General features: G+C 35.8%; 1 protein-coding gene across 1 annotated transcript; it reads right to left on the bottom strand.

Annotated features, from left to right (window-relative positions):
* Positions 1 to 227: 227 nt before the first annotated feature.
* Positions 228 to 14,177, bottom strand: TAF5 (TATA-box binding protein associated factor 5). The gene is made up of 11 exons (XM_070945464.1): positions 13,566 to 14,177; positions 11,134 to 11,368; positions 9,360 to 9,675; positions 7,407 to 7,570; positions 6,931 to 7,066; positions 6,002 to 6,122; positions 5,133 to 5,262; positions 4,848 to 5,012; positions 4,428 to 4,605; positions 2,781 to 2,958; positions 228 to 1,298 (listed from the first exon to the last, which is right to left on the bottom strand). Exons 1-11 carry the CDS (start codon positions 14,131 to 14,133, stop codon positions 1,081 to 1,083), a joined length of 2,409 nt encoding a protein of 802 aa, XP_070801565.1. The 5' UTR covers positions 14,134 to 14,177; the 3' UTR covers positions 228 to 1,080.
* Positions 14,178 to 14,894: the final 717 nt, after the last annotated feature.

Here is a 14,894-nt window from a genome sequence, read left to right as displayed (position 1 = left end):
CCATGATTTTCATTTAATGGCAATAGGAACTGCCAGGATTGCTATCGTTAAACAATGCAGCCATGTGTCATCATGCTTTAAAGACTGCATTGCTTAGCAACAGAAATTCTGATCCCAATTGTCATTAAGTGAGGAGTATATGAAGTCTGCCATTGTATTAAGGTATCTACAGTAATTCAAGGTTGCCTCTCAAAGAACCATGTAAAGAGAACTCCGTCAAATTTTTACGTATTTTTACAGAATTTTTATTATAAAGATACAAAACTATAAAATACAAAATCACAATTATTTTTTAAAAATGCATATACTGGATCCATGCTGCTTGATTTCAACACTCAATGTATAACTGATATATTTCAATGACGGCATAAGCCAACACTTATTATGGAAAACTTTAAGGCCAGCTATTTTTTTTCTGATTCATACTTGAATAATCATATTTCTGTGACAAGTTTTTACTTGTGTAGAACAATATTTAGAATTCTTAAGAGAAGCCAGTCTCTCTTAAAAGTCTTAAGAAACATTTATGAAATCAGTCTTCTGAAATACTATTTATTTTAGTAATTCCCAATACATATGTAGTTATATAATGTGATTTTTAAAGCTCTGGGGTAATTTAAATAATAATTCTGGTTTTCTTGCTACATAAATACAGCACACTGCTCTATACATTTTCCTCCCCCAACCTTTTTGAACAGGTTTTACAGAAAAATATGCAGTTAAACCTATGCTAATGTTGGGAAAGATCTATTTGAAACCTTTGGAAAGGTCAAAGGACCATTGAGAAAGGGAAAAAAGGATTGACTGGTACCCAAACTAGCTGTCTATTTACACTATTGTCACAGATGACACCAGTTAATTCCTTACGATTTCAGTAGAAAAAAGCTGTTTCTGTTTGAGGGGAGGGTGGTAGAGAAAAGCAGAAATGCCACTTTTTTTTCCTGTCCTGCTTTACTTAGTACCCTTGTACCAATAGAATTTCAGTTCATTTGTACAATATATTAATGGTAATATTCAGGAATGTGAAGATCTAAACATACTTTACAAGACTTGCATAATCAAGCCATCGACTTTTGCGTTTTACTGAGGACTATAAGCCCCAGCAGCAAGAAGTAAATTTCTTCGAGTAAAGTGGAGGTGTAAAACTGGAGTTGATTTGGTCATATATGTGCCCAGAAGCAAGTCCTGTGAACTTTCAGGAAGGTTTATGTGTCCAGTGGCTGTTGTAAAATCATCTGTCTCCAAGTCCTCAAAAGCTTTCACAGCATCCCAAAGTTTAACTGTATTGTCCATTGAACCTTGAAAATAAAATACATGAAGAATCTTAAAACCAGGCATTGCAATTATCAGTTCATGACATCCATGGATTCTCTAAATGCTGTAGTCAATTTGACAAACATAATTTACTATTTTCTGGAAAAACAAACATTTATCACAGTAAATGTAAAAACAAAATGTCTTGATTCAGAAAACAAGAGTACTGAATATCCCTGTTAATGTCTGGACCAGGAAAATTACATTGAAGGTTGATCTCCACTTGGATCTGAAGAATGAACATATCCAAACTCTCAAAATATTGCTATGGTGACTTTTTTTTTTTAATTTGATTTATATGCCGCCCTTCTCCGAAGACTCAGGGCGGCTTACAATGTGCTCAGCAATAGCCTTCATCCTTTTGTATATTTATACAAAGTCAGCTTATTGCCCCCACAAACTGGGTCCTCATTTCACCTACCTTAGAAAGGATGGAAGGCTGAGTCAACCTTGAGCCTTGGCGAGATTCGAACCCTGCAGTAATTGCAGGCAGCTGGTCTTAATAAGCTTAATAACAGGGTGCCTTAAACCCCTGTACTACCAAGGCTCTTGCCTTCTATAATATACCTTCTACCAGGGGTGGGTTCCATTTACCTTTACTACCGGTTCACAACAGGATCGCGTGCCTTGCTTCAGATCACCAATGATGACATCTGGGGCGGTGGGCGGGGCCTCCCGCCAGTTTTACTACTGCGAACCAGTCCGAACTGGGGGCAACCCACAACTGCCTTCTACCATTCCTAGTTACTTTTCCGGCCTCATTTGTCTCACACAGAAAAGCATTTATACCACAATGGGATTTAACACCTTATTCTCAAAGGTGTTGGAAGAGAGCTTCAGTAATGCCAGATATTTGAGGTATCTGGCCATGCTTGGATGAAGCTATCAATAACTGTTTCAGACATCTTTCTATGCCATCTTTTGACCCACACTTAGTACTAACATTTAACTTAATTTAATTTAATTTAACATTTGTTCTACCTGCCAAATATACCGGTAGTTTTATGTAAATGGAGCTTGTGCACTTTATATTCCTCACTTTTTAAATGTTTATTGTATTTTATCTGTGATTTTCTACAGTCTGGTCTTAGATTGTATATTCAACTAAAATAACGTGCTTAATATACTAGGAATTTATAAAGAATTCATATGAGCTGTCATTTGGAAGGTAACATCAATTTTTTAAAAATGGAAAATTGTTGAAGTTACGATAAATATTCAAGCAAACCTATTGTTCTAGTAATAGAAGTCTCCTCGTAGTTTTCTAAAAATTTAAATTTCTAAAAAAAATTATCATGTAAAACAATTTTATCTGCCCAGGATGTCATGGATGGATGGGACCATTTACTAATGCAACTATTTCTGCAGTTATTTTTCATCTTTAGAAATGAGATGGAGCACAAAATAGAGAATGATGTATTATTGTAGTTCATAGCATTAGTTTTATAATAATTTAAAAATCATACCTGAAGCTAAGATTTCTCCATCTCTACTGAATTTGAGTGCATAAATTGTGTCTGAGTGCCCTTTTAACTCTCCTACCATTAAACCATGGCCAATATCCCACAGAAGCACTCTTCCATCAGTTGCTCCAGTTGCCAAGAATCGTCCATTAGGAGAAAATGCTAATGAATTAACTGGTCCCTTAGGGGTAAACAAACAAAACAAGATGAAAATAATTTATAAATTTTCAGTTAAATATGCTTAGTGTTTAAATCTGCTAATCATTCCCATTCAGTTATGAGTCTCTCTAGATGAAAAATTCTAGTTGAAACAAAATCAGTTATCAGTTGTCCATCTGATAATACTTTCCAATCTCCAGCACAGTCCAGAAGCAGTTGGGTCAAGTACACTTAATTTTCTACTTCATTATCTACTTCAGCCCAGAATCCAAATAATGAACTTAAATATGACCAGAAGGATGTTTGATTATAGTTTTTTTTAATCATAAACAGTAATGACTCAGATACAAGCTCTATGTGATTTTCTCTCCGACTAGAGAAACTATCTCTTGGGGCGAAAGTAGTTACCCACATCTCTTGATTTGGTCTGGCATCAGACTATTTGCTTGTCTCTGTGTAAAAACTGAGCTTTCAATACATCTCTGTTATGAGGGAGCTCAGCCTCCTTTCATGAATGGTCATGTAGATGTTTTCTCAAGGAGACTGGCTTCTAGAAAGATTAGTCATAAGCAATGTAAATCTGCATGATATTATAAGTAGCACTTTACCATGTTCCTGAAAACAAACTGGCAACTGATATATCTCTGCTGTTATGGCTCTCTTAATGCCATATTTTGCATTACTTAAAAGTTTGTAAGTAGTCATCAAGCCCAGTCTCTAGTACAGATGCATTGTAGTAGACCATCTTCAAAGTAATAAAAGAATGAGTGCTAAGGCCCCCCATTTTAGAAAAGGTCACAGTGAAAAATGCCACAGATTTTATCTTACTAGAAATGTTTAACATTTCACCAGGAACTTCCCTAGTAGGTAGAATTCTCATTGTATTTGCTCTCAGACTTGCCAGAAGAGTTTTGCTAGCTTGGTACATATACTTCATGGTATACCATAAAGTGCCTTGGTTTGGGCTTAGCATGATATACTAATCAAACCACTTTAGTTTTTAAAGTAAGTGTCAGTTATAATCTTCAGTAACCCATGATTGGCAGAATATATGAACCTGTTTTATGAAGACAAAACTTGTTTGATAGATTTTTAAGTTAAAAGTTCTAACGAAGTATGTTTGATGAGGCCTACTGGGTAAAATTAAGGATTCTTATAAGTGTAAATTATGCCTTGCTTGCAAACCCATAATCGGGTTTCCCCTACTGGTAAAATTTGCATTTAAAAGTTATAATTTGGATAGGAGGCCATCTATCTACCTACCTACCTATCTGATTTTTGAGGCCACCTAAAAAACCTGTGGACAACTTACAATATTTAAGAATATACAATTTCAAAGAAATATGACTATCCAGAGAAAACCAAATAAATAAAAATTGAAGGTGACTCCATAAAAACAGATTCAGGTCTTAAATTAAACTTCTAGAATATGCAGTGAATGGGAACTGTTATCTATCAAATTATTTCCATACGGGTTTGATATTCATCTACCTTATGTCCCGTGAATATTCGTACACAGTTTCCATTAAGTACATCCCAAAGCCTCACAGTTCTGTCTGCTGAGCCTGTGGCAATGTAGTTGGAGTTTGGGTGAAAACGTGTACATGTGACATCTGCCAGATGACCAGCAAAGATCCGCAAAGGCTGATAGTGATCTGTAGCCCACAAACTTTAATCCAGTAGAGAGTATGTTTAAGAAGAGAAAGAAATAGATTGTATTAAAAATGAAATATTGCTTCTTTTGTGCCTCTATATAAATATAAACAGAACTGTTTTTAATCAATGGTCATATAATTTTGTAATATAAGATATATTCTAAGTTACAGCAGCAACTAACATAAAGAGTTTCCTTAGCTAAAAATAAACAGTTCTGAGATTGTATCTATATGAGAAACTTGTGTTAATTCTTACCGAGATACTCTGTCATGGCCACCAGATACAAAATAATATCCATATGGAGAAAACTGTGTGTCCCATACAGGATAATTATGTCCTTTGTATCCCACCAAACAAGAAAAAGTTAGAAGACTCCACAATCTGATTGTGCCATCCTCTGAACATGACAGCAAATAGTTCCTGACAAAACAAGCCAAAAGAAAAATCTTAATCCTAAAAGTTTATCACAAAATACAACTATTCAAAAATACCTGTAAATCAAAAGTTCACGCACACTCAGTGAAGGAACTATTATCTTACCTATCAGGACTAAAGCTAGCACCATAGACAGGTCCACTATGACCATATAAAATTTTCAATTCACTTGCTGTTTTTTCATCCATGATTCTTTCTAAAACATCATCAGATTCTTTATCTATGACACTGAGATCTGAAAGAAAAAAAACCCTAAATTTCACATTCAGTATAATCAACTAATAGTACTTGTTTTAGTAAATGTATTTCTTATTCCTACTAAAAGACAATGGGTTAAACATGCTACAAATACAGCAATTCAATGTATGAAATATTTACTGTTTTAATGTAAGAGGTCCTCGGTTAAACTGGGGGTGCATATTTAGAATAACTTGGGTGACCTATTTAATAGGCTAATAGGCCTGCACTTACAGTATTTTCTTTTATTCTATTCTCCCAACTATCTGAATTTCCTATCTCTATATTATTCCTGAATTTATTTATGTTCTTTCCTTTTGGCAAAAATACATTATTAGTGAGGTGCAAATCTCAATGATTCAGGAACTGAGTCTTCCTGATAATTTGGGAACATTCTATTACTCCAAAAGACCATAACAAACAGAGCATGAATTTCAAAATGGACTGTTGTTGTTTTTACTAGTTGTATGTGCCCAGGATTTTTATTACAACTATGAGTAGCTATGTACCGTATTTTTAGCAGTATAAGACACACTTTTTTTCCCTCCTAAGAGGTTGGAAATATTGGTGCATCTTATACACCAAATACAGCCATTTTTGGCCCCCCCAAAGCCCTGCCCCGCTCATCCCATTTTTCACAAAAACAGAGTGCGCAGAGGGTTTGGGAGACCTGCAGATTGCTCCTGTGGAGCAGAACAGCTATTATGAAGATTGAAATGAGAGTTAATTTTTATTACCTGTAGCTGATTTTACACTGCGAAGCTTTTTGGGTGTCACAGACCATACCCTGACAGTGGAATCAGCAAAGCCTCCAACGATCATGCTAGAGTCATCTGTAACATCCACAGCTGTAAGACCCTGTTTGCATAAACCACAATCACACAGTTTTATTTTAAATAAAAAGTTAAAGCATAACATCAGACTGAAAGTAAACAATAAAATATCAATTGGAGCAACAATCAATCAGTCATTCTCTCAGCCCATCCCACCTGATAGTTGTGGAGAAAATAGGAGAAAGGAATAATAGGTATGTTTGCCCTCTTATTTATAAAAATAATGACAAGATTTAAATAAAAAAGTTAAGAAATGAATAAGATAAAAATTATCAGCTTCTTTTTTTTAAGTGGCTTCGAAACTTAGTGAGAATAGTAAGTTTGACAATGCAGTGTGCAGTCATTTATTACTGGGGCAAAGCAAAGACACAGTGCAACCAGATACACACCTATTGCTGAAGCCCTATTTATGTGTTTTCAAAAAGACCGCAAAGGGGAGGCCTCCCAGGCTAAAATACAAATGGGGCCACCTGGATTAAAATCCAAAAAAGGCATGGGCTTTTGGTCCATATTATATGATGGAAGTGGGAGAGGCTTGTGCTACTTTCTCACTCTGTTAACTGTCCCCAGAAATAATGGAGTGAAGATTATAACAATAACCTGTATCTTCACATTAGATTTTGAAGCCACTCTGAAGGGTTGGACTAGTTCACAAAGAAAGTTTGCACTTTTTGAAATGTAATATTCTTTATTTGGGAAACTGAAAAAAATAATTTTGTTTTCCTTCAGCAATAGTTTATAAGTCTTTTGATTTTTCCCTCTGCAATCACCAATCAAAGGCTGCATGCAAGGCTGTGTTGTGATCTGATCCACTGTCAATCCAGTACACTAACCTGGTATGCATTAAGAAATGTGTAGAAGCAAATAGAAGGCAAACAGTCTGGACCAAGCCGAACACGTTTAGTAGCTTCCTTCATATTCATTATTTTATCCAGTTTATCAGAATCTTTTAGCTCAGGAAGAGGGATTCTGCATAAAGAATAACAGTTTCAAAACACAGATAAAACATTTTCAACGTCATTGAGCAGATGCTTATCCTCAAGCAAATTATCAGGGTTTCCTCACTCTCCACTTGAAGACTAATAAACTTTAGTCTGCACCCTAGTGTAGTCTATATGATTCACATAATTTATAGTTGTTCCCTATTCCTTCCCCACTTGAATATCTCTTTACACAGAAAACTGGCTGTGGGAGTGAAAATGGAGGAACATTTAAGCAAGGAAAAAGTTGCTTATTATAGTTTGAAATGTCACATTTAAGTAAGAACTGCACGTGAGCAATTTAAATGGAAAGTTAAGAGAGGTTCTACCTATTCTGAGGTGGAGCATTTGGATCCTGCTTTTTACTTTTTGATCCCAAACTATCTTTTTTGGGCTTCTTTTTCTTTGGCTTGCCCTCTTCATTCTCTCCTTCTTCATCTTCATCATCCAAAGGTAACTCTATTTCTGGTTCTTTTAATAAGCCAAAAAATACCTGTAAATCAAAAGGAGAAAGTACAAATTGCAGAAATATTTCCTTAGCATTTCTTCCCTGGGTGTTGGAAAAGAGAGATTGTGCATGTCCATGTTGTAAACCAAGTTGTCAAACTCGCAGTGTAACGGTGGCATCACATGACGTATCAGGACTGCTAAATCGGGCCTGGGCAGTGCGTGACACATCCGGCCTGCAGGCCACGAGTTTGACATCCTTGTTGTAAGCTATCTCTAATCACAAATCACAATCCAAAGTTCAAAAATATTTTTAGTTTCTATTTCTTTAAACAGCACCTCTTTCCTGACATATCTCAAAAAGTGGAAAGAATCCCAAACACCTTGCTGAATGCTGAAATTACACTGATCTAACCATAATTCTCTCTCTAATCTTATGCCCTCCAGATATGCTGACATATCAGAATTATGAATTTGGGAAGGTTTATCTAGATAACTGCTAAATTAAGGGGATGATGTAAAGCATTTTTACACATAGTGCTATTTTTCGAAACTTCTGGTCTTATTTCAGTGCAAGTAAGGCAACTGGTTGTTATCAGGCCTGGACTTTCCAGGAAACCTGAGGCATGCTTTGATGGCTCCACTACTGAGGTAGCCATCCTTATCCTCTCTTTGCCTAGGATTTATATATTTGTTTTTATTATATTAATCTTTTAATGTGGAGGTTTATACAGGTAGTACACAACTTACAAGCACAATTGAGCCCAACATTTCTTTTCCTAAGCGAGACATTTGTTAAGTGACTTTACCCCACTTTTTGCCCCACTTTACAACCCTTCTTGCCACAGTTATTAAGTGAATCACTGCAGTTGTTAAATCAGTAACACAGTTGCTAAGTGACTCTGGCTTCCCCATTGATTCTGTTTGTCAGGAGGTCACAAAATGTGATCACATGACCCTGGGACACTGCAACTGCCATAAATATGAATCAGTTGCCAAGAGTATGAATTTTGATCACATAACCATGGGGATGCTGTAACAGTCATGTGAAAAACAGTCATAAGTCACTTTTTTCAGTGATGTTGTAACTTTGGTCACTAAATGAACTGTTGCAAGTCAAGGACTACCTGTATCATTTTATCTGTTGTTTTTACAGTTGTTTTATTCAATTGCTGTATGCCACCCAAAGTCATTTTTTTGTGAGATGGGCAGCTGTACAACTTTGATTAAATAAATCTCTCCCTGCTCACTCCTTGCTTTATCTATGGTGTGAATAACTTACAGTACTTTCCTTAAATTCAAAAAGCCTCTGCTATCAATTGATTCAATATTTTCGTTAATCTATACCTCCCCTACTATCATGATGAGCGGAGAAATTTATTTATTTTTATCTTGCTTTTATTATTTTTACAACTCAAGGCAGCAAACATATCCAACACAAATTCCTCCTATATTCCCCACAATAACAGTCCAGTGATATGAGTTGGGCTTACTGACTCAAGGTCAGTGTGACTGATTCAAGGTGACCCAGCTGACTTTAAGCTTATCCTTAAGAGTTGAAATATAAAAAGTCTTACTTGTTTATATGAACCAAATTTAAACAAGGAAATGAGCTGACCAAAACTTGATATTAACTTAAAACTATTATTTGAAGCTTGTTTGTTCACAATAATTATTTTTCAATTTGAGCAAAACAGTAAATTCTTGTTATTTGGAGTATAATAATGTACACTATTACAAGCAGACCATTATACCAATTGCAGTCATAAATGTAATTTTCATGGGTTTTTTATCCATGTGCAATACTGTCCATGATGATATATCTTATGTCATACCTTTGCTTTATTTGCTTCTCGTTTTGCTTCGCCAGCTAAACTTCCCACCATAGCATCAATCTGTTGTTTACTACGAGGCATTCCATCAAAAATATCAATATAAAGATGTTCTTGAACAATGTTCCAGATCTGATTGTTCTGTTTTTCCTGAAGATGTCTCTTCAGAAGCTGGTAAGAGTCACGAGAAATACGCAACACAAACTTGCTTGTTCGGAAATCCAGCATAGTCTCATTGCCCCTCATATGCTCTTTTTTGGTTAAACTGGATAATACACGCAAGTCATCTTGGTAATAACATTCTTGGTCCCCATGAAACCTGGGAGGAAATTAAGGATATATTAAAGATAAGTAGGGACTTAATCATCTCATTAATTGATTAAAGTAGTCAGGCGATCTTGAAGCAGTTGTAAAATTGTATCACAAATAGTTATATAAAAACTATGGCATAGAAATATAATTGAGATATATGGAGAATGGAATGGAAAATAATAGAGAGTCCTCCATTAGGAGCAACTCTTAGCAGCAGTACATGTTACCAAAATGGGTAACAACTGACACAATACCTAAGTCCCTATGCGATACATTTAGAACATCATATCCAGACATATGTAATATTTTTCCAACCAAATCATGGGCAATTTTCTTTCCCTCTTCCCAATCTTATTCTTTGAAGCCTACTCTTTGAAACACCAAGGGAGAAATGCTGTCCTTGAAGACTATCCAGAACCTATAGCTGGTCAAGAATGCAACAGTGTAGAGCATCATGTTATGTGTACATGACTTTGATGCTTAAAGAACTGCACTGGTTTCCAGTTGCTTTCTGGGACAATTCAAGGGTCCTGTTTATCACCTTTAAAGCTTTTCATGGGTTTGGCTGCCTACTTGGAACAATTAAGGAGGTGGGTATTCTCTGTGTCCTGTCAATAAACATTGTCAAATGACAGGACCCAGAAGCGGCCCTATTTTGTTGTCTTCTGAAATGTTATTCCCCCAGAGATTTGTGCAGCTCTCACTCTTAAGTTGTCTAGGAAATTAGTAAAGACCTAGTTGTTCCTTTGTGATAGATTGATTGTGAAGCCGTTATAGTTGCTTCATTGTTTCATGTTTTGTTTTTCTGGCCAGTTATGATTTATATTTTTATATAACTTTTTATTTCTTTTCAGAATTGCTGAGTAATTGAACGACCTCAAAATCTGATAAATAATGGGTGTATATTCAAACAGAAAACAATAGTTTTAGCATTTCATGATAAACCATCCTTTTACCAAGAAGGAATAAAATTATTCAATGGTTCAGGCCAGAACATTTCAGTAGTAAAAATTTACCTCAGAATAAAATGTTTTTCACATATACATATCCACAAACAAAGTAAAGCATATTTTATGTATTCACTGATGCAAGAAATCAAAACTCCCTGAAAAGAAATAATTTATAGATAGTAAGTAACCAAGTAACTGGGAATCTCTTTCTTATGCATCAAAGATCCCTAAAGAAATCATATCCATTTACTAACCCCGATCAACCACTTTCAAAAGAATGTCTGTTAACCTTTCTCTGCCAAGAGGGATAACTGGTAAGCTTTCTATATTTTCAAAATGTTTAAAATGTATTTTCTTTCTACTCTTAATGCATCCCAAAGTAAATGCTATAGTTTCTTTCTATTCCCAGTTTACCATGCTTCAAAATAAATGTCTTTTTTACTGTAACAACAATTAAGAAGTTATGCGCCTAATTAGTGAAACATCCATGGATATTAAATGAAGAAAATTATTACTTTTGAAAGAACGATTTTGCTTCATTTTCATGTCCATTGTAGACTAGTTCCAAGTACATGTGTACAAACAGAGGATAAAAAAGTTGTGATAATTCAGCTCGATGACAATCCAGAGCACATTCAATGAAGTGTTTCAATCCACTGTAGTATTCTTCATAAAGTGCTGGGTCTCCCTGTTGATTATAAGCAGATAGTACTGCACTCACATCTGGCTGATCTTCTACAAGAACTCCGGCTACAAAATTAATATAGGAAAATTAATGTCTGCATTCTTTTGCAATTCATTATTTCAATCCTAAATCCTTTGAATTCCTTTTAGCAAAATCTCCCGTTTTATTTCAAATCCAGCACATATTGACTATGAAATTTGATTTTAACTAGCAACATTCAACCAATGGCTAGCAAGAATGTTTTGACCCAAATTTATCAACTAAATGTTTATTAAGAACTGCTGCATTAGCAATTTCCCATTAATTCCAACCATTCAAAGTTAAGAAATGTTTACAGATTGTTTACAAATTACAAATTAAGTACAGTAAAATCAAATATAGAGAATGAAGGAAAACTCTGAGGACAGATTAAGAACTATTGTAGCATGAGTTGATCAAAGAAAGAAAATTAGTGCTGTTAAACTTCCATTTCAGCAAGAGCTTTCTCCTTCTTTCCAATCCAACGGAATATTTCAAAAATATGTAAAGAATATCAGGATTTGGCCTCTCTATAAAATGATTTTTTGAAAATGTAATTTTCCCTAATGCACTTGTATGGGAGAGGCAATTTGGCAGCATCTCAGAATGTAGCTAACTCTCCCATTTTCTCTCTAAGACTTCCCCCACTTTTAAAAATTCACATTTATTAAAATGTTTTCATACAACAGAAGATAAATCAAAAGGAAAAAATCAAAAGAAAAATTTAAACATACAAAAAAGGAAAATGAAAGAAAAAAGTTAAGGAAGTTAAGAAATTTTGGATACAAATTCATAAGATTTTAAAGATTAATATTTATGAAGAAACCAGAACTCTCTTTATTTGGAATTTATGGACAATGAGTTAGAAAAGACTTATGCCAGACTGATTTTATATATCGCAACTGCAGCAAAGTTATTGTATGTACAAGAGCTATTTTAAGGGATTGCCTTAAAAGTTTTGGCTGCTCTCCATAACGTATTGCATTCTTGTATGTTTGTTGTTTACTCTGGATGAGAAGCAGATTTTGTTCTCATAGCTCAGATTTTTAAAGGATTAAATTTATTACACCCAGCTACAAAATTGGATCAGGACACAATTTCTGATCCAATGTTTGTATTTCTGATATTTAGCTTCTGGAAATAAGTGTGAGCAATATACATGGGAAGGAGATCGAAAAGTAAAGATAATGATCACAACTATGCAATCCAATTCCCACTCCTTTTTCTTTCTGGATTATATACAAAGGGCTATGATGGGGGAATGCAATTATTAAAGTGTCAACTCCGCTCCATTTTTAGGTGTGTCATGATACTGCACATAAACAGGAAATGATACTTTTGTTATTGTTTTGATTAAAGTCTCCAATCCAAGTGATAACTTTGTATACCCTTAATATGGAACACTGATATATATTTTATTGGAACAATCTCTTTAGAAGACAAATATATATTCTGTTCCATATTCAGAAAATGCTTTGTGTGTTTTTGTCACTGGCAAAATTTATATTTATACAATTTATACAAAATTTATACAATTTATATTGATATTGTTTCCTGATTGCTTATTTGTACCCTATGACTATCATTAAGTGTTGTGCTTTATGATTCTTGATGAACATATCTTTTATGTAGACTGAGAGCATATGCACCAAGACAAATTCCTTGTGTGTCCAATCACACTTGGCCAATAAAAAATTCTATTCTATTTTATTCTATTTGTATATCTGATATGTGCATATTTGTAACTATTTTTTGCCTCTTTATATCGTATCTCTGAATATTTAACTATAAAAATATAACAAAAAATCTCCCAGCCAGTATTAGGGTTTTTTTTTTTAGTTTTAAATATGCAATTTAAAACCACAGTAGAGTGCAATGTGTGTTAATGATATTTTCATTTGGAAGCACTGGGAAGCTGTTTTGTTACTCCACCATGCTTTTAAACTGCATATTTAAAACTATATAATTTACAGTGGAAAGTGAGGAACATGATTCACTAAAAAGAATAAACAATTGAACCATAGGTTCTAGCGCTTCCAAACAAAAATATCATTAACCCGCATAACACTCAGTGTTTACTTATAGATTATATTATTATAACCACAGTAAATTTAGAAGGACAGTGCTTGAACTGATATTCTCCGAAATGAACTACTGTAAGTTGTACATCAATTTGTCAGGAGAGCTGGGCAAAAGTAATTAGTTGGCTCAATGAACACTTGCTATTAATGTTTTACATCTCACCTTTCCCAGGATGGCCCAAGGGCGCTGCGGGAGGTGTCGTGATAGCGGCTGGAGAGATGGTAGCTCCAGTCTGGCCAAAAGTGACAGAATTGATTAGCACGTCCCCCGCTCCAGGGGCCAAGATCCCGGCACTGGGATCCTGTCCTTCCCCTCCATGAGCTCCGGGGACCCCGGGAGCTGAGGAATTCGGGTCGCTCGGGACGTCGTCGACGAGACCCCGGGCTTCCCTCCGGAGGATCTCCTCCGATTCGCGCAGATTGCTGCGGCGCAAGAACTGCAGCACCGCCAGCAGAGTATGCTTGTGGATGGGTAGTTGAGAGGCTGGCGGCGTGGGGCTGGAAGTCCCCGAGCTCTTCGAGTCAACTCCTCCCGCAAGCGGCTCTCCATCCGCGAGAAGGGTGGCAGCGACCGAAGAGGCAGACGCAGGAGGGACAGTTGTTGCAACTGCTGCCGCCGTCGAGATCGGGGACTGGGAGAGAGGAGCGGGCGGAGCGGGCGGCGGCGCTCCTGCATCAGGATCCGGCTTTACCGCTACTGCCTCCGTCGGCTCCTCCGGCAAAGCAGCCATGTTGGCGCGCCCAACGGCTTCACCTCCCCTTTTGCTTTCCCGCGTTTTTGCGACAGTCCGGGCATACCCGCCCAGCGACAACTTGAGAGGCTCCAGGAAGAGGCTTCCCTTTGCTTTACGACAGTTCCGCTTTATGGAAATCAAAGGAAAGGCGACATTTCACTATTTCACTGATCAAGATCATTTCACTGATTAAAAACTCCCGCAGAAGCTTTCGCGCATGTGGTTAGGGGGATCGCATCTTCTAAAATGTGCAGTTTCTCTTTTAATTTTTTTTTGAAATGAAAACTTGCCTACAGCTTACATAGAAGCAACTCCGGTTAATTATCATTGCATCTTTACACCCTGAAAGTATAATACCTTGGGCGTATTGTTTAGTATGTCAAATCTCGGGAAAGCTCATTTCTCCATAATATGAAAATAGTAATATTTAATACTACCGCTAAGTAGAAAAAGTTAAAATGTATAGTAACTTATATTACATTGCATAAAATATAAATTACCCGGATTCTGAAGTGTCTTATTTATTCTCTTCTCTATTCATTGAGCACATAGCTTTTATTGTTAATGTCTAACGGTAATGATAAAAACAATCCTTTACTTTTCAGAGTCAGATATAAACCTATAGTGCATGCAAGCTTACGTATAGCAGATAAGCAGCAATCCCTGATAACCTTAAATAAGAGTCCAAAAGATCTTCAAAAGCTCTCATCAACTTGTTTAAAGCTATTAAATATACTTTTAAAAGGAAAATCCATTAA

Source organism: Pituophis catenifer, unplaced genomic scaffold (genome assembly GCF_029215685.1).
Source record: "Pituophis catenifer annectens isolate HBS135680 unplaced genomic scaffold, rPitCat1.0.hap2 SCAF_6, whole genome shotgun sequence".
Taxonomy (NCBI): Eukaryota; Metazoa; Chordata; class Lepidosauria; order Squamata; family Colubridae; genus Pituophis; species Pituophis catenifer.
This window is presented reverse-complemented; position numbering and strand designations above follow the sequence as displayed.